At 42.0% G+C, this 24,895-nt stretch overlaps 1 protein-coding gene across 1 annotated transcript in view; it reads left to right on the top strand.

Annotated features, from left to right (window-relative positions):
* ARSB (arylsulfatase B) overlaps nt 1-24,895 on the top strand; it is a 168,593-nt gene that overhangs the window by 95,624 nt on the left and 48,074 nt on the right. Inside the window, exon 6 of the mRNA XM_003785937.3 lies at nt 10,571-10,641. Coding sequence (XP_003785985.1) covers nt 10,571-10,641 — 71 coding nt within the window. The remainder of the gene's footprint in view (nt 1-10,570; nt 10,642-24,895) is intronic.

Below are 24,895 nucleotides of genomic sequence, written 5' to 3'. Positions count from 1 at the left end.
CGCTTGAGCCCAGGAGTTGGAGGTTGCTGTGAGCTGTAATGCCATGGCACTCTACCCAGGGGGACAGCTTGAGGCTCTGTCTCAAAAAAAATAAATAAATAAAATAAATAAATAAATACATAAATTTGATTTCTTAAAATGCTTTTTGAGGAACCAGGAATGTCTTTCAAGGGGAAACTGTTATCATTATATATGGGCTTATTATATAAGTGTCCTAAAAGCTAGGTACTCATCTCTTAATCTGTAGGAAAAAAAATTAAGAATTTAGAACATTGGGCAGTGCCTGTGGCTCAAAAGGGTAGGGCGCCGGCCCCATATGCCAGAGGTGGCGGGTTCAAACCCAGCCCTGGCCAAAAAATGCAAAAAAAAAAAAAAGAATTTAGAACATAAAATTGAATTGCAACTTTATATAGCAAGGCTAGAGAGCAGTGATTCTCAAAATATCAAAAATCAACTTGCATTTTTACAAGGAGGTCAAGATAGTTCCAGTTCCAACTGGATATCCACATGCAAAAGAATGAAGCTGAAGGAGAATGAGCTCAGCAGGATGGCTGGCTAGAAGCCCCTTATGTTTATCCCCATCAAAAAGACAGCTGGACAATGTATAAATAACTTCATTTTAATGAAGAGAAGAGAAGATGAAACAAAAATGCTAACACACAGAGAAACTCGGGACCGCCCCTTAGAAAACACAAAGAAATGCTGAGCCTTCACCACCACCCCATTCCCCTGGGAACCAATGGGAACCAGGAGGAGTTTTCCCTGCAGTGAGAAGGTGAACGAGAGGATCCCAGCAACCCCATCAACACCTTGGACACCGATAGGCCTCACCACTGGAGTCCTTATGGACACTAAGTTCAGCTGAGGGAGCTCCCTGGAGTCCCCATGGTATTACTCCCTCTCAGAGAAGTGTCCTGTGTCCCTCCCCCTGTGGCGCATATAGCTATGTGCTATGTCATCTTGGATTGGAACTGCAGGTGGAGTATATTGCTCTAGGTATGAGTAGGCATGGCACCCCATCATTTCTGATGCTGAGCTACCACCAAACCACCCAGTCCAGTGACCCAATATTATCAAGCTGAGCTATCAGCAACTGTGATACCCTTTCCTGTGGGGCCAACCAGAGGTGGAGCTACTCCACATACTGTTTTCCATGCCTGCTTGGGCTAGAGCTGAAGTAGTACCTGACCTGCTGGGTATTGCTCAGAGCATCATGCCTCCTTTGTGCTATCCCAGGAAATGGTGCCTTGGATACCCACAGTGGTCACATACCTACTACCTAACCTGAAACAGCACTCTGTATCCCAGGGAAATGGCGTCTAGATCACCCAGAACTTTTAAAAGAGACAAAAGAAATCCTGCATAAATTAAAAAATTGAATGAATGAAATAAAAAATATAATAGAGAGTTTTTTAAACAGTATAATTTACCAGGCAGAAGAAAGAATCTCTAAGCTAGAAGAGATTAGCTTCTCTGAAATTATCAGTGAGGGAGGGAGGAGGGAAGTAGAGGGGGGAGAGAGAGAGAAAAGAGTAGTGAAAAAGTGAAGAAAGCCTATAGACACCATTTAGTGAACAATATTCACATTATGGGAGTTCCAGAAAGAGAAGAGAAAGGAAAAGGCATAGAAACTTATCTAAAGAAATAATAGTTGAAAAATTTTAAGGAACTTATTCCAGCTCTAAATTGACATATAAGAACTAAAAGTAGGCTCGGCACCTGTGGCTCAAGTGGCTAAGGCGCCAGCCACATACACCTAAGGTGGTGGGTTCAAATCCAGCACGAGCCTGTCAAACAACAATGATGGCTGCAACCAAAAAATAGCCAGGCATTGTGGCGGGCGCCTGTGGTCCCAGCTACTTGGGAGGCTGAGGCAGGAGACTCACTTGAGCCCAGGAGTTGGAGGTTGCTATGAGCTGTGATGCCACAGCTCTTTACCAGGGGGACAGCTTGAGGCTCTGTTTCAAAAAAAAAAAAGAACTGAAAGTGATGGGATGGAAAGAGATGGTCTATGCAAATGGAAACCAAAAGCAAGTAGGAGTAGCTATACTTATATTGGACTTTAAGCCAGAAATTATAAAGAGAGACAAAGAACACTATGATAAAATATCCATTCAGGAAGAGGATGTAATAGTTGTAAATATATATATACCCAGCATTGGAACATCAGATACATAAAGCAAATAATAGATCAAAAGAGAAAGACAGACTGCAATATGGCAATAGTTAAAGGCTTCCATAGCCCATTATTTATTTATTTAGACAGTCTCACTTTGTCACCCTCAGTAGAGTGCAGTGGTGTTATAGCTCACAGCAACCTCAAACTCTTGGGCTCAAGCAATTCTCTTACCTAAGCCTCCCAAGTAGCTGGGGCTACAGGTGCCTACCACAACACCTGGCTATTTTTAGAGATGGGGTCTTGCTCTGGCTCAGGTTGGTCTCGAACCTGTGAGCTCAGGCAATCCACCCACCTCAGCCTCCCAGAGAGAGCCACCACACCCAGCCTCAGTAGCCCATTATTAGCAATGGAGAGATCATCTAGACAAAAAAAAAAAAAAAAAATCAACAAATAAGCATTGTATTTAAACTGCAATTTAGACTATATGGACCTTACAGACTTTTATAAAACACTTTATCCAACACTTGCAGAGTACACATTCTTTTCATTAATACATAGAATATTCTTCAGAATAGACCATGTGTTAGACCACAAAACAAGTCTCAACAAATTTAAAAGAATTGAAATCGTATCAAGTACCTTCTCTGACTACAATGGAATATAACTAGAAATAAATAACAAAAACTTTTGTAATTGTACAGATACTTGGAAATTAAATGAAACAATTCGGAATGACCATTGATCAATGGATCAATGAATAAATTAAGAAGAGAATTTTAAAATGTCTTGAAACAAATGAAATAGAAATACAACATACTAAAACCTAAGGGATATAGCAAAAGCTAAGTGGGAAATGTATAGCAATAAATGCCTATGTTTCAAAAGTAGAAAGATTGCAAATAAACAACCAAATGGTACCTCTCAAGGAATTGGAAAAGTAAAAACAAACCAAATCCAAAATCAGTAGAAGAAAAGAAATAATAAAGATCAAAGCAGAAATAAACAAAATTGAGACTGAAAAGAAAATGCAAAAAAATCAATGAAATGAAAAGTTTGTTTTTGAAAAGATAAACAAAACTGAAAAATCATTAGCTGGACTAATCAAAAAAAGACCCAGATAAAATAACAAACAAAAAAAGGAGACATTACAACTGAAACCACAGAAACCAAAGGATCATTAGAGACTATTATAAATAACTATATGCCAAAAAATTAGAAAACCCAATGGATGACTTTCTGGACACATACAAACTATCAAGATTGAAATAGAAATAGAAAGAAGAAATAGAAAACCTGAATAGACCAATTATGAGTAACAACGATGAATAAAGTAGGAAAGTCTCCCATCAAAGAAAAGTCCAGGATCCAATGGCTTCACTATAAAATTGTACCAAACGTTTAACAGACAAAGCCTTCCAGAAAATTGAAGAGGAGGTAATTCTTCTAACCTCCTTCTATAATGCCAGCATTACTCTGATTCCAAAACCAGACTAGGACACAAAAAGATAACTATAGGTCAATATCCCCAGTGAAACTATGTGTAAAAATGCTCAAAAAAAAAAAATACTAGTAACTCAAATCCAACAGCACATTAAAAAAATCATTCATCATAATCAAGTGGGATTTATCTCAAAAGTGCAAAAATGGTTCAATACATGCAAATCAATAAAAATGGCACATAATATCAAAAGGATGAAGTAAAAAAGTCTATATGATCATCTTAATAGATGCAGAAGAGTGATTGATAAAATTCAGTATCTCATCATAATAACAACTCTTAACCAATCAGGTATAGAAGGCAGGCATCTCAATACAATAAAATGGGGAAAAGGTGACAGCTTTTCCTCAAAGACTTGGAATAAGACAAGGATCCCTGCTTTCACCATTTTATTCAACATAGTGTTGGAAGTATCTGCCAGAACATTTACCCACGAGAAAGAAGTAAAGGCATCGAAACTGGAAAGGAGAAAGTCATATTGTCCCTGTCTGCAGATGGCATGATATTATATGTAGAAAACCCTAAAAGCTCCACCAAAATCTCTTAGAACTAATAAGCACTGTAGGGTAACTGTAATTAACAACAATTTGTTGTGTATTTCTGAACAGCTAGAAGAATGGACATTGACTGTTCCCAGTGCAAAGAAATATAAATGTTTGAGGTGGTAGACATGCTAATTGCCCAGATTTGATCACTATACATGGTATACTTATATTGAAATATCACACTGTAGCCCATAAATACATAGAATTGCTATGTGTCAATTCTATAACAATAGATAATAATAAAAGCCAAAAGAATTATATTGGATTCTTATCTCACAACATACCAAAAAAAATTACTGAAATGAATCATAGACCTAAATGTTAGAGCTAAAAACCATAAAACTCATAGTAGAAAACTTAGGAATAAATCTCTGTGACTTTGGGTCAGCCATTGATTTCTTAGATATAATACCAAAAGCAGTAAAAGAAAAAATAGATATGTTGGACTACATTAAAAATTTAAACTTTTGTTCTGCAATTGATCCTGTCAAGAAAGAAGACAACCCACAGTGTCAGGGCCCAGGGCTGGCCAGGTCTCGGGCCTGGCTTAACTAGGTTCCAGACACGGACCACTAAGCTACCTTGCTCAGGAACAATTTCTCTTAGGTGCCTGAGGGCTTTACTTTAGCTGAAGGGAGAGAGAGAGAGATAGTCTTTGAGAGAGTAAAGCAGTCTTCTTAGAATAGGTAGCTCTTAGTCTTTAGTAGAGCTTGGTAATCTTCAGCAGAAAGATGCCGTGCTGGTGTTCTGCAGGCAGGAGAGGAGACAGAGTCAAAGTAAGTGGGTCTGTGACAAAATGTGCACGGTCCCGACTGCCTTCTCCTCCAGCCTAATATAAAGCTGGTCTCATGCTGCTCAACACCACAGGTGTAGAGACTGCCAATTCACCACTGCTTTCATCTCAAAAGCTTTCATGCTTATTAGAAGAGCTAAATCCCTCTCCATGCCCTTTTCACCAAGGTGTTCCATTATTGAGCTATACAGGTATTTCTTATGACCATCACTCCTCCTAGCCATAGGCTATATGGGCTGCTACACTACAGAATGGAATCAAATATTAGACATCACGTATCTGCTAAAGGACTTGCATCCAGAATATGTAAGAAGTTCTTAACAGCCCAATAAAATATGATGCTCAACATCATTATTAGGAAAATGCAAATTGAAGCTACAATGAAATATCTGTTCATACCAACTAGGATGGCTCTAATCAAAAGGGTGGATGTTAGTAAGTGTTGGCAAGGATGTGGAGAAATTAAAACACTGGTACATTGTAAAAAATGATTTAACTGCTAGTGGTGTTTGCAACTAACTGATCACAACCAGTTACAGATTCCTTTGTTCTTTCTCCACTCCCACTGCTTCACTTGACTAGCCTAAAAAAAAAAAAATAATTCAACTGCTTGGGAAAACAGTTTGGCGGGTCCTCGGAAGGTTAAATCTAGAGTTACCATATGACCCAGTAATTCTAGTGCTAGTTGTATGGTCAAGAGAAACGAAACCAAATGTTCACATGAAAACTTGTACCCGGGTGTTCATAGTAGGGAATTATTCATAGTAGCTAAAAGTGGAAACAACTCAAATGTCATCTACTGATAAATGTGGTCTGTTCATACAATGGAATACTATTCAGTCATATAAAGGAATGAAGTGTTTACTGCATGCTGCAACATGGATGGACCTTGAAAACATTATGCTCAGTGAAAAAAGCCAGACACAAAAGGCCACGTATTGTATCATTTCATTTATATGAAACATTTGGATGGGGTGAAGTAGAAAGTGAAGAGTGACTGCTAATGGATGCAAGATTTCTTTCTTTATTTTCTTTGTTTTATGGTGAGACAAGGTCTCATTCTATCACCTAGGCTGGGGAATAATGCTGTGATCATAGCTCACTGTAGTGTCAAACTCCTGGGCTCAAGGGTCCTTCTGCCTCAACTCCTGGGTAGGTAGTATTACAGGTGCACACCACTGTGCCCAGCTAGGCTTTTAAAAAGTTTTTTAGAGGCAGGAGTCTTGCTATGTTTCCCAAGCTGGTCTCAAACTCCTGGCCTCAGGAAGGATCATTCTACCTTAGCCTCCCAAAGTTCTGGGATAACAGTCATGAACCACTGCACCTGGCTGGTGCAGAATTTCTTTTGGGAGGACAAAAATATGCTAAAATTAGGCTGCAGCCGATGACTGTGCTACTCTGTAACCATACTAAAAAACAGTTCAGTACACAGTTCCATTGGGTGACTATATATATGGTTTGTAACTTATGTTTAAATAAAAGCTAAATTTTAAAAAATCTGCTTGGGTACTTTTACAAATGTTTATGCTCAGGCTGAATCTCAGACCAATAAATCAATCTCTTGGTATAGAACACAAGCATCAGTTTTATTTAAAGCTCCTCAGGTGGCTGCAGTATGTAGCCAAGGTTAAGAATCTTACTCTAGAACAGTGCTTTTCTTTTTTTTACTCTGTCACCATCCATAGAGTGCTATGGCAACACAGCTCACAGCAACCTCAAACTCTTGGGCTCAAGTGATTCTCTTGCCTCAGCCTTCCAAGTAGCTGGGACTACAGGCACCCACCACAGCACCCACCACAACACCCACCTAATTTTTAGACACAGGGTCTCACTCTTGCTTAGGCTGGTCTTGAACTCCTGAGCTCAGGCAATCCATCCACCTTGGCCTCCCAGGCTGGGATTACAGGTTTGAGCCACCACGCCCAGCCCTGAAAATTGTTTTAAGAATGTTGAAGGTAGATGATCATGTTCTTCTGGTTTGGAAAGTTTCAGTTGAAAAGTCTGCTGACATCCTAATGGCTCTGCCTCCGCTCTGCCTCCGTAGGTCAGTTGGTACTTACTCCTGGCTGCTTGTAGTATTTTTTTTTTCATCTTGACTTTGGACAGGTTCATTACAATGTGTCTTGGAGAAGCTCTGTTTTAGTTAAGATGACCCAGGGTTCGATATTCATCTGAAAAAAGTGTGTAAGGGTCTTTAGTAAAACTTGGGAAGTTTTCATTTATGATAGTCTCCAAGAGGGCTTCCCTTCCTTCAGGACAATCTTCTTCCTCTTCAAGAATCCCTATTATTCATATGTTTGAACACTTCATGGAGTCTCAGTTCTCCAAGTGCCTATTCTGCTTTCTCTCGCTTCTTTTATGCCTCTTTAACTACCTGGGTTAACTCAAAACTTTATCCTCTAGCTGTGAGGTTCTTTCTTCTCCATGGTCCAACCTAATTTTGATACTGTCTACTGCATCTTTACATTCCCTGAGTGTCTCCTTCATTTTCTTAAGCTCCACTGTATCCTTTCTATATTCTACATATCTCTCATCCTTCTTTTGGTCCTGTCTTTCCATTTTCTCATCTATTCCTTTTATTGTCTTTATCATCCATATTTTAAATTCCCTTTCTGCCAAACCCATTAACTCTTTATAGGTGGAGTCTTCTGCAGTAGCTGCCTCACGGTCCCTTGGTGGCATTCCTCTGTTTTGGTTTCTCATGTTGCCTAAATTTTCCCGTTGGTTCCTCCTCATGTGTCCTTTCTTCTTGTTCACCTCCTAATCCTCCTTTTTGCTTCTCACTTCCTCCTTTGCTTCAAATTACCTTGTCTCAGAGCTTAGGTCTTGAAGTAGCTTCAGCTTGAACAAAGCCAAACTCTTCCTCATGCCCTTTACTGGTGTTCAAAATTATGACTCTAAACTATTTCCTAGGCAAAATTATGAGGCTTACAGAATTGGCCTGAGATCTCTCAGTTTATCTCCCCCTCTTTCCCTCCTCACCCCAGCTCTATGTCCCCCCAGCTCCAACTCCAGGTGACCTTAGTCTTTCTTCTTGGTTCCAGCATCTGTAACTATGCCTTGTCGCCACTGAAATTAATCAGTGGTGGTTTCTGTGTCTTCTTAAATTGATATGTGTGTGTGTTTGTGTGTGTAATTCTTCAGATAATCTGTGCTAATAATTTTTTTATTTTGATTTTGATTTTTTTGCAGTTTTTGGCCAGGGCTGGGTTTGAACCCACCACCTCTGGCATATGGGGCCAGTGCCTTACTCCTTTGAGCCACAGGCACTGCCCTATGCTAATAATTTAATGTATTAGCCACTAATGGAAAACCACAGTCTTTCCTTCCTTCCCCCATAGGGACTTTCTAAGGGTGTTTGGTCATTGTTTTAATTACTTGTCACACATTGTGTTTTCTCGCCTCTTAACTCCAACCACATCCTTATCAAAATGTTCTGATTAGAGCATTATAAAAGTAGAATCACAACATACTTAAGATAGTGGGGAATGTTAGCTCCTGTTTTGTTTGCATCAGGATGGTTTTGCCTATGAAGATTTTTCCCAACAAGCAATTAGTGAACTAGGATTGTCCACAACCTTTGGTGTACAAAAAAGTCATCTCGTCTTATTAAATGTCCTTATTTTGAAATATCTATGACTCTTCTGAATAATAGAAAAATAAAATGAATGAATAATATATATATGAACTCTCTCTAAAGTTATTAGTAAAATGTCCTTCATTTAACTATGCGTAATATTTTGGAATTTTCCAGTGATCTCTGCTTTTAAGGATGAGTGGTTACATATTAATATATTGGCACTGAAATTTTAGGGTTTTTGCCCATAGTCCAGAAGAAAAATCTATTTTTATATTAACGTTTCCCCTACAAATTCAATGCACAAACTTTACTTAATTGAGTATAAATTTAGTCGCTCGCTTTACCCTCTTTACAGACACTACAAAGACTTTAAATGCTTTTATTCTGATTTCCCTTCCTCATTTACTTGCTATTATTATCCAGGCTTTTAATTCTATTTGCTTGGTTCTAAGCCCACAAGTCAGACATCATCATCATCATTCTGTGTAGATTTTCTCCTATTTACCATTTTCTTTGTATATCATCCCTACTTACATTCAGAACTTCTGGGCTCAAACCTTAGTTCCTGGTATTTTAGACTGGTTGACACTTCGCAGGGCATACAGGTAGTTAAAGTGCTTAAGTAAGGAAATGAGAAGAGAAAAGTCCTGGGACATGTGCCTTCTCCCCACCTGCATCTTACACTCCACCCTACAATGCCACCCTGCTGTCCTTAGGACTGCCCTGCCACTCTCTCTAGTCAGTGCATTTTATGAAATAGAGAAAGACAACAACATCTTATAGGCAACTAGCTCTGAGTTTGGGGTGTAGACATTGGCCAAATAGAGAAAGACAACAACATCTTATAGACAGCTAGCTCTGAGTTTGGGGTGTAGACATTGGCCACCTAAAAGCATGTCCTCTTGCTTTACTGGTTATTCAGATTGTGTACAAATCCTATGGTGTCAACAGTACTTTGAAACTTTTAGTGCTTGGCTTAACCCTTAGATTATGAAGTAGTTCCCAGTACTCTCTCAATGATTTAAATAGTATTTAACAATTTCCATAAAGCTGAGTCTATATTAGCAAAATGACCTGGGTACTTTATGAGATACTCATATACATCTGGTGGTATTTATGCTTCCAGTATTTTATAAACACTCCTTTGAGTGTCACACAACCCAATATTCTACTACATTCCTTCTTTGTAACAGGAGAGGGTTGAGTCCAAGTCATCTCCAAGTTACTTTTCAGCACTGATGTAGGCTGTGATTGTACGTACATGTACACTTTTTGAAAAAAAATATTAAAGAGATCTATTTATTTCACTTGTATTTGTATTAAATCTAAGATTCATGTTGCAAATTTGGATATGGAAGACATTAATTTTTATTACGTAGGCTAATCTTTAAGACATAAGTTGCATCTGTAATACACAGGTCATTATGAAAATTTTGAAATACAAAAAGAAATCAAGAAACATAAAATCCACATGAATGGAAACAGATGAAGCCTTCCTAACAACACCCATAAGCTGAGCAAGTTGACACTTGCATGGGGGAATCAAAAAGGATGCTGTTGACTATTTCTGGGAAGTGAAATAATGGCCCATAAGATAGTCTTTCTCGAAACTTTCATAGTGACCCTTGTATTGGTGCCACTATTTTGGCAGATGCTCTTTCTTCATTTCTTTGCAAGTGTTCAGTATAAAGTCTACACAGGATGACTCGAGTTCTCATTTCTCTGGTGTAAAGAATGATCGTATTTAAATACAGCCACCATGTTTATTGCAAAAGGTCCCAGGACTCTTTTATTAAATCATCATATGTTGACATTGATGTGTTTATGTGAAATGTTTCATCATTAAAATATTGACAAATGATGACTACCGGTGGAAGATGTACCAACCATAGATTTTAGAGACCTCTGAATTCATCACAAAGTTCTTAACTGGCCGCTTTGTTACTTCCTACAATGACAAGGAAAGGAAGTATTAAAATAACCTGCACCCATTTGAAAAGAGGAAATTAACATTTCCTTAAAAATTCTTTTGCAGTGAAGGAAGCCCCTCCCCCAGAGTGGAGCTGCTGCATAATATCGACCCCAACTTTGTAGACTCTTCACCATGTGAGTACCCAGTTTGCTGCTACCACATCATATCTCCTCAGCTCACAAAGAAGCTTTTATTACCTAGTGCAGTGATTTTCAGCCAATGTGCCAGGAAAGATTATTACCTAAATTATTTTCAAAAGAAGTTCAAAGCACAGTAAGTATATTCTTTTTCTTACTCTTTTTTTATTGATTAACATAATATAAGTGTGCCATGGAAGTTTAACTATAGGTTCAAGTGTGCTGTGAGATAAAAGATCTCGTGTGTCTCTAGCCAAGCTTTCTCTCTTTCCACCTGAGCTGCTGTGAGGGTACAGTTCTTCATCACACATATCTCACTGTGGCTCCGGTGAGAGGAGCACCTGCTTGTGAATCAAGAAAGGTGAATTCTCTTTTCGTATTGAACCATTAGTAGCATTTATACATGCTACATTTATAAATGCTACCAGAACAAGCAAACTATTCCACCACTCCTGATACTGCATTTAGTCTATTACCCCTTTCATTCTGCTTTTAAAATTATTGTTGGCTACCAAGGAAAGGTGAATCCTATTCTTGGCTCTGCCTCTTAGTAGCTGTGTGGCCAGCAAGCTCCTTCACTCTCCGTGCCTCAACTGTGCCCATCCACAGAAGGAGAACCCAGGGGATGTCTGAGGCTCCTTCTCTCTGTAGATGTCACGTTGTTGCTCTGATATGACCTGAGAGCTCTGGAACCTCTTCCAAGAAACTTCTGGTCAAATTAGCCACGTCTGGGCTCCAGGGTTATGTGAGCCAGCACGTCATCTGATAGGACTGGTCAGGTGCTGCCCACCACCTGCTAGGTCTCCCACGTGTGACTTTCCCAGAAGTAATTCAGTGTGATACTATTAATTCCTAGTAATTAGGCTCGGCGCCTGTGGCTCAACCGGCTAAGGCGCTAGCCATGTACACCTAAGGTGGCGGGTTCGAATCCCCAGCCCGGACCCGCCAAACAACAATGACGGCTGCAACCAAAAAATAGCCGGGCGTTGTGGCGGGCGTCTGTGGTCCCAGCTACTTGGGAGGCGGAGGCAGGAGACTCGCTTGAGCCCAGGAGTTGGAGGTTGCTGTGAGCTGTAATGCCACGGCACTCTACCCACGGGGACAGCTTGAAGCTCTGTCTCAAAAAAAAAAAAAAATTCCTAGTAATTAATTCAGTGTGATAATATTAGTCCTAGTAATTCCTTCAGGGCAGGGGGACATTGTGTGCTCCCATATCACAACAGACTGTGGTCCTGTATAAATACCATGTGCGTGGCTCTGATGCCCCTTGCCTACTGAGCTTGGGCCTAGGCAGCCTTAAAAGTTGAGCCCTTTCCCCAGGTTCCATCATCAGGTTCATCTCGAGATGGGCTTTAGAAAACAGTGCTCTTACATTGCCTCCTTTCTGGACACACTGCTCCCCCCTTAGTTCAGGCTCTCCTTACTTCTTGGTCCTCTCCAGGCTGTGCTATGGATCACCACACAGTTTCCCTGCTCAGAGAATCACCCCAGAGTAATTCTAAATGTGTCATCAGGCACTGGGGCCCCACCGACTGGCCTGCCTCCCTCCAGGCGCTCCTCGTCATGTTCTGGCCTGCTAGACGCTTGCCATTTCCAACCACATGTGTCCTCAGACTCTGGAATATGCTTTTCCTGAAGCATATTCCTGGATGTGCCTGAAATGCCTTTTCCCTACTTTCTCACAGTTTTTCTCATCCTTTAAAACCCAGCCCAACGTCCCCTTCTGTGAATGGTTTCCAGAAAGCCCAGGAGAAACGGTCACTTCTTCCTCCATGCATCCTTTGTATGAGGCTCTGGGTAGCATCCACCACATCTTTGTGTTTGTGCCTGCTAAGCGGAGAGCTCCTGGAAATCAGGAACTATGTCAGATTATACCCAGCACTTGGTAGCCACTCAGTAATGACTGCCTGATGACCAAGAGGAAATTGGAGGACAAATGGGATGCAGTAAAGACCAAGTGAGCATGTGAGATCTGGATGGGAAAGGGCCCTGAGACAGCTGAGAATGGCTATTGTGGAGAAATTTCTATTTCTATTGGAGTAAACTAATGTCAGTGAGAGCGGTATGGGTAGGTTTTGAGCCCCGAGGACTAAGAACAGTTTACTCTTGTGCTGTCCAGGATGGTAGCCATTAGCCACATGTGGCTATTTGGCACTTGAAATGTGGCTAATTGTGCATTGAGATGTGCTGGGAGAATAAAATACACATCAGATGTGGTAGACTGTTATTATACACACACATGTACTCCACAGTTGACCGTCTCCCTACACTGACCACCTCCTTAAGGTGACTTAAAGTTCACAGACCAGACATGCACCCTGGAGCCTCATTCCTTAGGTTGACCACCTCTGTATATTGACCCGTTTGTTACAGCCCCTTAGGTAGTCAACTTAGAGAGGCTCTGCTATACACCATATTTTATATTTATTACTTGTTGAGAGGACAATACTTTGGATATATTGAGTTAAATATATTATTAATGTTTCACTTGTTTCTTTTTCCATTTATAAATGTGGTTAATAAGCCGGGCTCAGTGGCTCACACCTGTAATCCTAGCACTCTGGGAGGCAAAAGGGGTAGATTACTTGAGCTCAGGAATTCGAGACCAGCCTGGACAAGGGTGAGACCCTATCTGTACTTAAAAAATAGAAAAACTAGCCAGGCATTGTGTCAGACACCTGTAGTCCCAGTTCCTTGGGAGGCTGAGGTAAGAGGATTGCTTGAGTACCAGAGTTTAAGGTTGCTGTGAACTGTGACTCCACTGTACTCTACCAAGGGTGATAGAGTGAGACTCTGTCTCAAAAAGTAAAATAAAATAAAATAAATACGAGTAATAGGAAATTTTAAATTACACGTGTGACTTGCATTGAATTTCCATTCATCTAGAAAAACTCTTCAGAAGGTACTAGGTAAGGAGTTGATCAATTATGTATGAGGAACACAGGGCTGTGACTACTTCCCATGAAGCCACACCAGTGGTTATTAAACTTTCCCTTGCCCCAGCACACCTAGGAGATAGGACACATTCCAGTCGTATCAGAATCTCTACAGGTGGCTGGAGGAAATCAAGGGAAGGAAGGAATGGGTTATAGAACTTCCAAGTACTTCAATGCACTGCAGCATAACAGGCCCAGGGGATGTGTAGACTGTGCTGCCCACAGTACAGTGGTTGCAAACTGTCTGCACCTGCCAGGTTCTGCCTACAAAGGAAAAGCCGTAAGCCCCCTCCCTCACTAAGCTGTATTTTGGCTTGGCATTGGAAGTGGGAGCTTGAGAACTATGTTCTATGTAACCACCGTAGCACTGCATGCTGGAAGAGCCGTAGTGCTGCCTCCTGTGCCTTTCGCTGTCTTCCCTAACGTGTCCGTAGCAAAATAACAGCACAGGCAGAAGGTTCTCCAGTATAAAAACAAGTAAGGACCTGGAAATCAGAGGAGAAAACTGTCTTAATCCTGCCACTCACAGACTATAAGGACATTTGCTTTTCTTGGACTCAGTCTCCTACATACATGGGTTGTTGCAAAGGTTTGGGATCCATAAAAATCAAGAAATGTAAAATCCACATAGAAAGAAATGAAGCCCTCCCAGCAACACTAATAAGCCAGGCAAGTTAAAACTTGCATGGGTGAATCAGAAGGGTCACTGTCATCTGTGTTTCTTGGAAGTGAAATAATGGGCCATACATAACACAGTCTGTCTCAGAACTTTCATAGTAACCCACTTTTTATGTGATGGGTCCAGTACTGCTGCCACAAATTCAGGGACGCTCGCTGGCCCGTCTCTGAAGCCCACTCTAGGCCTGCATGGTGATGTTCCCTGCCAGCTCGGGACTCCTGCTCTAGCTCCTGCGTGTAAGGAGGGACACTGCCAGGTAGAAGCACATTCTCTGTTGGTTCACACAGAGCTTTCTCCACTGCCTGTACCTGCGGGGGGCAAAGTGCCACTCTCCCCCCCACCCGTGGACAGCACCACGAGCCTTGTCTGCCAGGTTTTCGTATTTACTTCAGTCTCCTGAGAGACAGAGTAGAGAAAAGGAGCAGGGTCTTCGGGTGCCTGTCCTGTTTTAGGATGATGATACCAGCCCATTTCCTTTTCTGTGCAATTAATTTATGGGGAAAAAATTAAATCTGGCTATTTAAAAATATATACTTGTAGTACAGCCAAGTCTGGAAATCATATTCATAGAACATAGAGGCTTTTGTGGAGTAAAATCAGAAATCGGCCAGTTGAGGGTGTGGATTAAGGATTGACAACTGGGCCAGTGTTGCCCCAGAAACACTTCTGTGGTTTCCAAATCCAGCACTCTCCAGGTGGTTCGATCTTACTTAGAGGAGAAGAGGGTAGTGTTCTACCTCCAGCTTCCCAAAAGCTGCTTCTTCAGTTTCCTCATCTGTGAAATAGAGAATGAATTAATTGGTCCCTAAGGCATCAGTATTCTGTGGGTCTCAGTATAGGAGCACAGTAACTGACTCCATTTCCCTCCTTTTTTACCTGGCTAGAAAGGGGGAGCTCATTAATAAGTAGCAGTCATAAATAGATGAAGAAGTGAAGATTCTAGAAACATTAGATCAATTGGGATCTGAATTGTATGATTTCCTTATTCCTACATCTTGCCCACCCTTCTGATTCCTTCTCTGAAACTTACTTTTCAGTCTCCTGTCTCCCTTTAGTGGATCATTTTGGGGGGTTGTGGACCAAAGTTTCCTCTGGTCATGAATTATACGAAAAGGCATTAGACATTTCCTAGGGAAGCCCTGCCTTCTACTGAGCACCACGTGCCCTCAGAAGCTGGCCTCTTGGATTTTAGCAGCTACACCACACTCCTGCCCTTACTCAAGAGGATGGGGCTCCTCCAGAGGCCTTTCCTACTGGTGGAGTTATGATTTTTTTTTATGGTCACAAACCCTTTGTAGATTGTGGCTAATAGCAAAAGTACTCAAAGAATGGCACAAAATATTGGTACACACACACACACACATATACCCTGAGAGGTCAGCAGGCCTCTCATAGACCAGGAGAGTCATATGCTGCATGCAGTAAAGCATAAAGAAGTCTCAAGGGTGCCCAGATCTCTCTCACACACACACACACAGAGTAGGAAGACTACTTCAAAAACAGAAAGAAAGGGTGGAAAGGAGAGAGAGAAGGAAGGAAGGAAAGAAGAGAGGAAGAAAGGAAGGAAAAAAAGGAGAAAGAGAAGGAGGGAGGGACAGAGGGAGGGAGGGAGGGAAGATGGAAGGAAAGGAAAGAAGGAGGGCAGGCAGGCTTAACAGGTGTTGGTGAGGATGCAGAGAATTGGAACTCTTGTACACTGTCGGTAGAAATGTAACATGCTGCAGCCACTGTGGACAATATTGTGTTTCCTCAGAAAATTAAAGAATGCAGTTAATGTAGAATCCAGAAGTCCTACTTCTGGGTCCACGTATACTCAAAAGAATTAAAAGCAGAGGCTCAAATAGGTATTTGTACACACATTTGTAGCAGCATGACTCATAATTGCCAAAAGTAGAAGCAACCCAAGTGTTCATCAATGGACAAATGGATAAGGAACATGTGATGTATACACACTCATACAATGGGATATTATTCAGCCTTTAAAGACGCCTTTAAAAGAAAGAAAATTCTGGCACGTTACAACCGGATGAACCTTGAGGACATTTGCCACTCACAAAAGGACAAATACCATAAGATTCCACCTATATGAGGTATCTAAGGTAGGTAGATCCATAGAGACACCGTTGCCACGGTTTGGGAGGAAGGGAAGGAAAAATGGGAGTTATTGTTTGATAGGTACAAAGTTTTGTTTTTTTTTTTAAACATGTGTTTCTTAGGTTTCCACTTTTTGCCTTCACAAAATTAAAAAGGCTTAAAATTTAATAACAATAACAATGTTTAAGATAAGGACTAGAAACAAAAACTTCATAAAGGACTAACGAAGATAAATACATTCAGAAAAGAAATTAGATGATTACTGCATCAAAATACTAAGCAGTAATAAGAATAATAATGCAAAGAAAGTAACATTCACATTGTCAGTTAAGACTATGTCGATTATAGAATGCTTTGACTCTGAGGTTCAGTATGGAGTCATCAGTTAACTTCTTATTATTTTTTCCCAAAGTCTCAAAAAATAGACAACTAATATTTATAATTAAAAGTAAAAGATAATTTAAAGAAACAGATCATGCCAAATCTTATAGACAATAGAAAAAGAAGAAATACTTCAAAATCATTCTACTTAATCTGGATACACTTGATATTAAAATTGGATAAAATATATTATTCAATTAATAATTTCAATTAATCCACAAGAAAAAAACCAACAATCCCATACATCAATGGGGAAGAGAGATGAATAGAATCTTCTCTAAAGACGACAGACAAACGGCTAGCAAATACATGAAAAAATGCTCATCATCCCTAATTATTAGAGAAATGCAAAGGAAAACCACCTTGAGATATCATCTAACTCCAGTGAGAATGGCCTATATCACAAAATCTCAAAACTGCAGATGCTGGTGCGGATGTGGAAAGGAACATTTTTACACTGCTGGTGGGACTGCAAACTAATACAACCTTTTTGGAAGGAATTATGGAGAAACCTCAAAAAAACCCAATTAGACTTCCCATTTGATCCTGCAATCCCATTACTGGGCATCTATCCAGAAGGAAAAAAACCTTTTATTATAAAGACACTTGTACTAGGCTATTTATTGCAGCTCAATTTACAATTGCTAAAATGTGGAAACAGCCTAAATGCCCTTCAACCCAGGAATGGATTGGCAAGCTGTGGTATGTGTATACCATGGAATATTATTCAGCCATTAAAAAAATGGGGATTTTGCAGCATTTGTACTAACCTGGATGGAAATGGAACACATTATTCTTAGTGAAGCATCACAGGAATGGAGCAGTATGAATCCCATGTATTCTACTTTGATATGAGGACGATTAATGACAATTGATGACAATTAATGACACGGTGGGGCATGGGGGAAGGGGAGACCAGACAGAGAAGGAGGGAGGGGGTGAGAGAAAGGAAAAGAAAATAGTGACTAATTCTCACATAAATTGGATTTAATTTTGACCAAAGTACATTACTTAAACATTAATTTTTAATTCAACTTGTTAATATGTTGTTTAGGATATTGCATCCTCATTTATAAGTGAAATATATTTGTAGTTTCCCCTTTATAATAATATATTTTCTCCAGTTTTAATATCAGAGTTTCGGTTTTGCAGGACAAAATTGTCCTAGAGGTGGATTGTGGTGATGGTAGCACAACAATGTGAATGTATTTATATAATTAAAAGTGGTTGAAATAGTGAATTTTATGTTATTTATATGTTAACACAATTTTAAAAGATACATAAAACACACACATAACTCAACCCTCACTCCCCCTCCCCAAAAAAAAGAAGAGAAAGAAGAGAAAGTCCGAGAAAGCAGGGTCCATCTTCTGCATTTCCTGCCCATGTGCCTAGTAGCACAGAACCTGACCTCCCAGTAATTTCTCAGAAGAATTTCTCAGGTCAACTGGTCAACATCATGTTTTATTGTCTCAGCCTTTCTTGATCCTGAATAAAAATACCTCCAGGTGGAAGTTCACATTCTCCTCTTAAACCCTAAACCTACATTCTACATTTTGTGCCTAAATAAAAATAAAAGTCACAAGCTTTTTCTTAATTTGTAATTGATAGTATTATATACAGATGTTTGAAACTATTCTCCTGCCTGTATGTGCCACCTTCTCCATTCTCTGCATTGAAAAGATCATTCAGAAGAGCCGGTGTGGGCCTTTCCCTGATCATCTCCACTCCTTACCCCCCGACCCCTGTGACAGGTGGGTGTAGATGTCTAAAGCCCCTGCCTCTGGCCTCGGTTCCAGTTCCGCTGATGTTCCTGAGTGCAGGGCTCTACCTCCGCCTGCTGTTCTCCCCAAGTTCAGCTCTGCTTCCGCCTTCCTGGGAAATTCCCTTTCATTGTTTCCCAGGTCCCCAGTCCTCTCTGTGCCCCAACCCCTGGCTCAACTTTTCTCCCCTCCTTCTCCCCCCACCCCAGTTCCCTGGGCAGTGTCAGATGTGTGGGCTGTAACTGCTTTCCTGAGCTTTGAGCTGACTTTTGATCCATCTTTGGAGGCTTTGTTCTGAGGCAATCTTGGAAGTGTTTTGATCTCTGTTCAAATAGTACACATACCTTTTCCTTTCCCCTCCTTCCCTTCTAAGAAAAGTCCTAAGAATTTATTTATTCCCCTTAAAATATTTCTTTCCTGGCTCGGTGCCTGTGGCTCAAGCGGCTAAGGCGCCAGCCACATACACCTAAGGTGGCGGGTTCGAATGCAGCCTGGGCCTGCCAAACAACAATGACAAAACAGCCAGGCATTGTGGCAGGCGCCTGTGGTCCCAGCTACTTGGGAGGCTGAGGCAGGAGACTCACTTGAGCCCAGGAGTTGGAGGTTGCTGTGAGCTGTGATGCAACAGCACTCTGCCCAGGGAGACAGCTTGAGGCTCTGTCTCAAAAAAAAATAATTTTTTTTCTTTCCAGGACTGACTGGTCTTGGCATCTTTCTCCAGCAGGACAGGATGGGCAGAAGTCTGTGAGAGACTCTGGGGAACAGGATGGCGCTGTCCAAGCCTGGGAATACCTAACGTGGTGGGCAGGGTCATAGTCTCAGGTTAGGCCTGAGATCTTGCATGAGTGAATTCAGTTCTGCGTGGTTCTGAGGGGAGCTTCAGCTCCAAACCAGCTAGCACAGAGGACGATCAGTGCAGAGGCATTAGTTTGCCTCAGAGGAAACATACAGACCCAGCCTGCAGGTGCCCGGCTTGATCTTGACTGGTTGGAGGCAACGACCTACCCCGTCTGAGACCCCAACTCACCTTGGGCACAGGCACGGCATTCTCTGACCATTAGAACTCACACACAGCAGCTTGTGTAATGTAGGCATGTGTGCTTAATGCACGTATGCTCCTAAGGCACTCAGGTCCTGCTGGGAGAAGCTTGATCACGGACAAGGGGCACTGACAGATGTGAGCATCTTCCACACTGCCAAGGCCAAGTCTTCATAGTGATTGTGTACAGCTTTGTTACTATTTCATTTAAAGAACCTTTTCTCTTTAAAGATTCTAATGAGATGTTATTTCTGCTCATGATTATAGGGTGAAAGAACAGTCTTCCCCCAGCCCCCGTCCCCGCCCTTTCACACACATCTTCAGTGGTCCCATTGCAAATATATGCTCGAGGACCAAGAGTCATCCAGGTTCGAATGCTTGGAGCTGCTCCCTGCTTCCTCTTGAGAGCAACATTCAAATCCATGTCCCGGTATTCTGAAGTTATTTCCATACAATTCAGTAAATACTGACAGCCCCCAGAGTGGGAGGTACTGTTGTAGGTACTAGAGACCAGTTAGGCTTTGAGTCTTGTTACAACAGAAGCCGTCTTGGGAGAGGGTGTGTCACATTGCTTGTCCCCTAGCTGCTTGAAGGCTGTCGGTGGCAAGCTCAAACCCCTCAGCCTGCCTCCTACAATCTCGGTCATCCAGCTGGAAGCGCTTCCCAGCCCCGCAGCAGTGCTCTCCCACATCCTTCTCTCTTCCTTCCTTTCCCTGCCCCTTATGTAGGGCCCAATTCACATCCCTACACCTGAAGCCCTCCCTGCCCCTATCCTTCCAAACTTGAGTCTCTTGAATTTCTCTGTAGTTTCTTAGGACACTGAGCTCTAGCTGCCTCCTATTGTGGTATTTGTACTTGTGTGTTTTCTGCACCCAGAGCTATAAGGAGGGCAAGATTTATAGCTTGGTGCCTGCCGTGTAGGAGATTAATACACACTGAAAGAATGCATGCTAATAGAGGAATAATTTATCATCAACTCACTTGATTGGAATAAATCTAGCAAGAGCAATAATAACATTATATATTATGTTAAAGGCACCTTCTTTTCTTTCTGGGTATATCTGAGAAGTAGCAACTCAGAGGCAACTTTTCCATCTTTCAGCCTGAACTTGGATGTTGAGCAGCATGAGCAGAGGTAGATGGGCTGCCTCAGTGCTCACCCCTGCCCAGAATGGGGTGGGTGGCACCTTGGCAGTCAGTGCATCCACTCTCTTTGTAATGCAGATGAAGGAGCAGGGGTGCCTGCTTGGTAAATATCAAAGCTGGGTTGGGCAGCACCTGTGGCTCAGTGAGTAGGGCGCCAGCCCCATATACCGAGGGTGGCGGGTTCAAACCCGGCCCTGGCCGAACTGCAACCAAAAAATAGCCGGGCGTTGTGGCGGGCGCCTGTGGTCCCAGCTGAGGAGGCTCGGGAGGCTGAGGCAAGAGAATCACCTAAGCCCAGGAGTTGGAGGTTGCTATGAGCTGTGTGACGCCATGGTACTCTACTGAGGGAGGTAAAATGAGACTCTGTCTCTACAAAAAAAAGAAAGCTGGGTTTCTTAACTTTGTGTTCTATACTTGTCTTATGGGAAAAGGACACCCAGATCTTAGTTGCAATCATCCCACCTAAATAACAGAGTGTCAACAGGGTACAATACACTTAAATGAGGCTGGAAAAGTGGGCCTAGTGGTAACACTAACCTGAGCTGGGTTCACCTGCCATCTGGCTCTATAGCTGGCAGCAGCCTATGTTTGTAGCACTAGTCACGGAGGCCCGGCCGGGGTCTCCCTGTGGTCCCTTGGAGGTGGTAGGAAGGGGGAGCAGGGTGAGAAGGTGGGGCAGGGTCTTCTAAATGTGCAGAGTTTGGGGGTGTCAAAACTCTGGGTTTCCATACCAGCTTTGACTTATTTCCTGTGAGTCTAAGGATAAGTTTTTCAAGACATCTGTTTCATCACCTATCACTGGGGACAGTTATAACAATCACATATAAGTATGTGGGAACAACAGTGAACAGCAATTACACTCTGGCTGTCAGGATCAGGGATGGGCGGGGAAGCTGCGTTCTTTACCTTATGTATTCCCCCAGTTTTAGTTTTTAGTCATGAGCACATAATCCCTCCATAGTCAGGAAAAAAGCCATAAAGCTCTGAGGGTTCCGGTGACTGTACTATCTGTAGACCTTCTGACTAAGTGCAGGTCATCGCCCCGACACCCCCCGCACTGGGCCTGGGAAGCTAGAATTCCGTGTCTTCTCAAGCTGCCAATATTTGTCTTTAGCAGCTCGTCAAATTTTCCTGGGTTAGCACATGCCCTCCATCCTAGAACCAAAACACAGATAACTTTTCTCCTTTTTAATTTTCAAAGTTTTCTTGTCGGCCGCCCCCTCTTTAGGTTGCCCTGAAGTCTGTTTGGAAAGGTGGCCTTCTTGACGCCGAGGGGTCCCACAAGCCTCATATCCCCGCACCCACTTTGCGCAGCACAGTGAGAGGAACACACATCAGACCTTTCTTGTTAACACTTGGTGCTGGCATCCTGGCTTTCATCCCAAGAAAACACACAAACCAAACCAAATCCACAGCACTTCAGAAACTCTAATTAATGCTTGCCGCTGGCCCGGGCTACACAGAAATAGCAAATCCCACAGCCCCAATTTTATGTTTGGAGAAATCAGTATAAGCAACTTCTCGGGGTCAGATAACAGAAGCCAACTTGCAGGGCTTGGGCCGGCCCTGCCCCTGGGAGTTCTAGCACTTGACCTGCCAAACTCCATCCTGTGCTGCGCCCTGTGTCTACTGCCCCCTAACCTCATTTACATGTCAGCTTTTCTCTTATTCCCAGGATTATGTTCATGCCAAACTTTCTCATTTCCAACTGACAACTTATTTGCTTACTTTCCTTTAATTCTGATATAGCCCAGAAATTTTAGCCATAACTTCCAAGAGTAGCTTGCTAATTCTAGTCAATTAAAAGGTCTGTGCTGATTTTGATACTCAACACAAAAGAGAACTTCAAATAGTCTCTTTCAGGTCCAGCAGCTCCGCCTCCTCCACCTTCGACCCAGGAGCCTTACCCAGTCTGGGAAAGATCTGGGATGCCCAGACTCCCTTTTTTCCTCCCCCCATCTAGATCAGGCACCATTCTACTTCATTTTCCCAGTCTTGAAATTGGCAAGGAGATATATATATATATATATCTTTCTTCAAAGAGTCAACCATAAAAATTCTAAAAAAAATATAAAACTTCACAAAATTTTATGGAACTTATCCAATGGGAATGAAAATGTATTAAGTCAGTGCTTACTAAATATTTATTAATCTGGCCAGTTTTTCTTAGGGGCTTCAGGATGCTGTGTATAAGGCTAAAGTAAAACTTTAAAAAATATTTCTGGGAAGTGTGCTGTTGAAAGCCAACTATTTCCTTTCCTTTCTAGCTTCCAGCTGCCTATATTCCTTGGCCCCTGGCCTCCTCCCTCCATCTGCAAGCCAGCAACGAAGGGTGGATTCTTTCTCATAGCACATCATTCCTACCCAGCTTCCATCATCCCATCTCCTCCTCTCACCTCTTCTGCCTCAACTTTTCCAGACTCTTGTGGAGTCAGAGTAGAATGATGGTTACCAGAAACTAGGGCCAGTATGTGAGTCAGTCAGACTAAGGAGGTCGGTCTTGATCCTACATGCAATGGGAACCTTCCTGTTGGCTTTTATACAAACAGTAATGGGGCTAGGGGCAAGAATTTTTGAAAAACACAGAAGAGCTCAGATATAAAGTTTTAAAAATTACTCTAATCCCATTATCCTGCCACTCCCCCCAAAAAACATTGTGAATATTTTGGTGTGTCTTTTCTGTTTCTCTCTCTCACCTCCTCTGCTTACTGACTGAAACATATGCACACATTCATACAGATTTCAGATCACAGGATGTATTTTCCATTTGTGTTTTTAATACAAGTATAAGCATTTTTTTTATTTTTAAAAGTCTTGCGCACCATGCCGGGTGCAGTGGCTCACGACTATAATCCTAGCACTCTAGAAGATGAAAGAGGGAGGATCGCTTGAGCTCAGGAGTCTGAGACCAGCCTGAATAAGAGTGAAATCCCATCTATACTAAAAATAGAAAAATGAGCCAGACACCATGGGGCACAGCTGTACTCTTAGCTACTAGGCAGGCTGAGGCAGGAGGATCACTTGAGCCCGAGAGTCTGAGGTTTCAGTGAGTTATAATGATGCCACTGCACTCTACCTAGGGCAAAAGAGCAAGACTTTGTCTCAAAAAAACCCAAAAAGATGAAGAAAAGTTCTTATGTAACAGTGTTATTCGTGGCTGCAGGGCGTGGTACTCTGTGACATGTATGTACCAGCAGGCCAACCCTGCATCCCTGGCCCTGGGCCTCTCTTTATCAAACCACCTGCTCACCCATTTGGACAGCAAGGACAACAGTGGAAAGAACTGGTATTTGCTCTTTGCACATATTTTTTAAAAACCTGTTTTACTATTTTATCCTTTACCTCGTCTTTCACATGGTTAATATTTTATTTGACTGTATGAAGCACACAGAACCGACACTGACAGTGTGAGTTTCAGTGAACAGTTCTCAGGTGCACACCGGGGCTCTGCCTCTGCAGTAACACCTGTTCATGTCCTTTTATGTTGAGATATGTACATATTTCAGCACATTCCACGTTGATGTTGTTTCGTTACTGAGTGTAAACTGGCTGGGTTTTACTAACAGAGATATAGCTGGATTACCTTTGGGTTACATCTATGCAAACTATGACAATATTCTCAAATAAAAAAGCCAGAGGACTAGTTTATATAAGTTATAGAACTAGCTCCATGTTTATAATAGCGTATGGGTGAGAAGTGGTCTGGTGCAGTGGGTCATCCTCATGTGAGAAAATAGTCTCTAGGTGCTCTCTGTACATGACTGAGCCGTTGATCTGGAGCCACCTTTATAGACTTTGCTCCAGGGTGCAGTGATGCCCCCATATTAAGAGGAACCTCCTGCATGCCATCTTTCCATCTAGTATGCTGGAGATGCCCATGGGCTTCCTGGTGTATGGGATACGTAACTGTGTGTTTATAAATGTGTGTGTGTATTTTTTTTTTCTTTTTTGAGACAGAGTCTCACTCTGTCACCCTGGGTAGAGTGCTGTGGCATCATCATAGCTCACAGCAACCTCAAACTCTTGGGCTCAAATGATCCTCCTGCCTCAGCCTCCGGAGTTGCTGGGACTACAGGCACCTGCCACCATGGCCAGCTAATTTTTCTATTTTTAATAGAGATGGGTCTCACTCTTGCTCAGGCTGGTCTTGAACTCCTGAGCTCAAGTGATCAACCTGCCTTAGCCTCCCAGAGTGAGCCACCATGCCCGGCCT

The sequence above is a fragment of the Otolemur garnettii genome, unplaced genomic scaffold, assembly GCF_000181295.1.
Source record: "Otolemur garnettii isolate 467f Iridium unplaced genomic scaffold, OtoGar3 scaffold00017, whole genome shotgun sequence".
Taxonomy (NCBI): domain Eukaryota; kingdom Metazoa; phylum Chordata; class Mammalia; order Primates; family Galagidae; genus Otolemur; species Otolemur garnettii.
The sequence above is the reverse complement of the archived record's forward strand: the minus strand, read 5'-3'. Positions and strand labels throughout refer to the sequence as shown.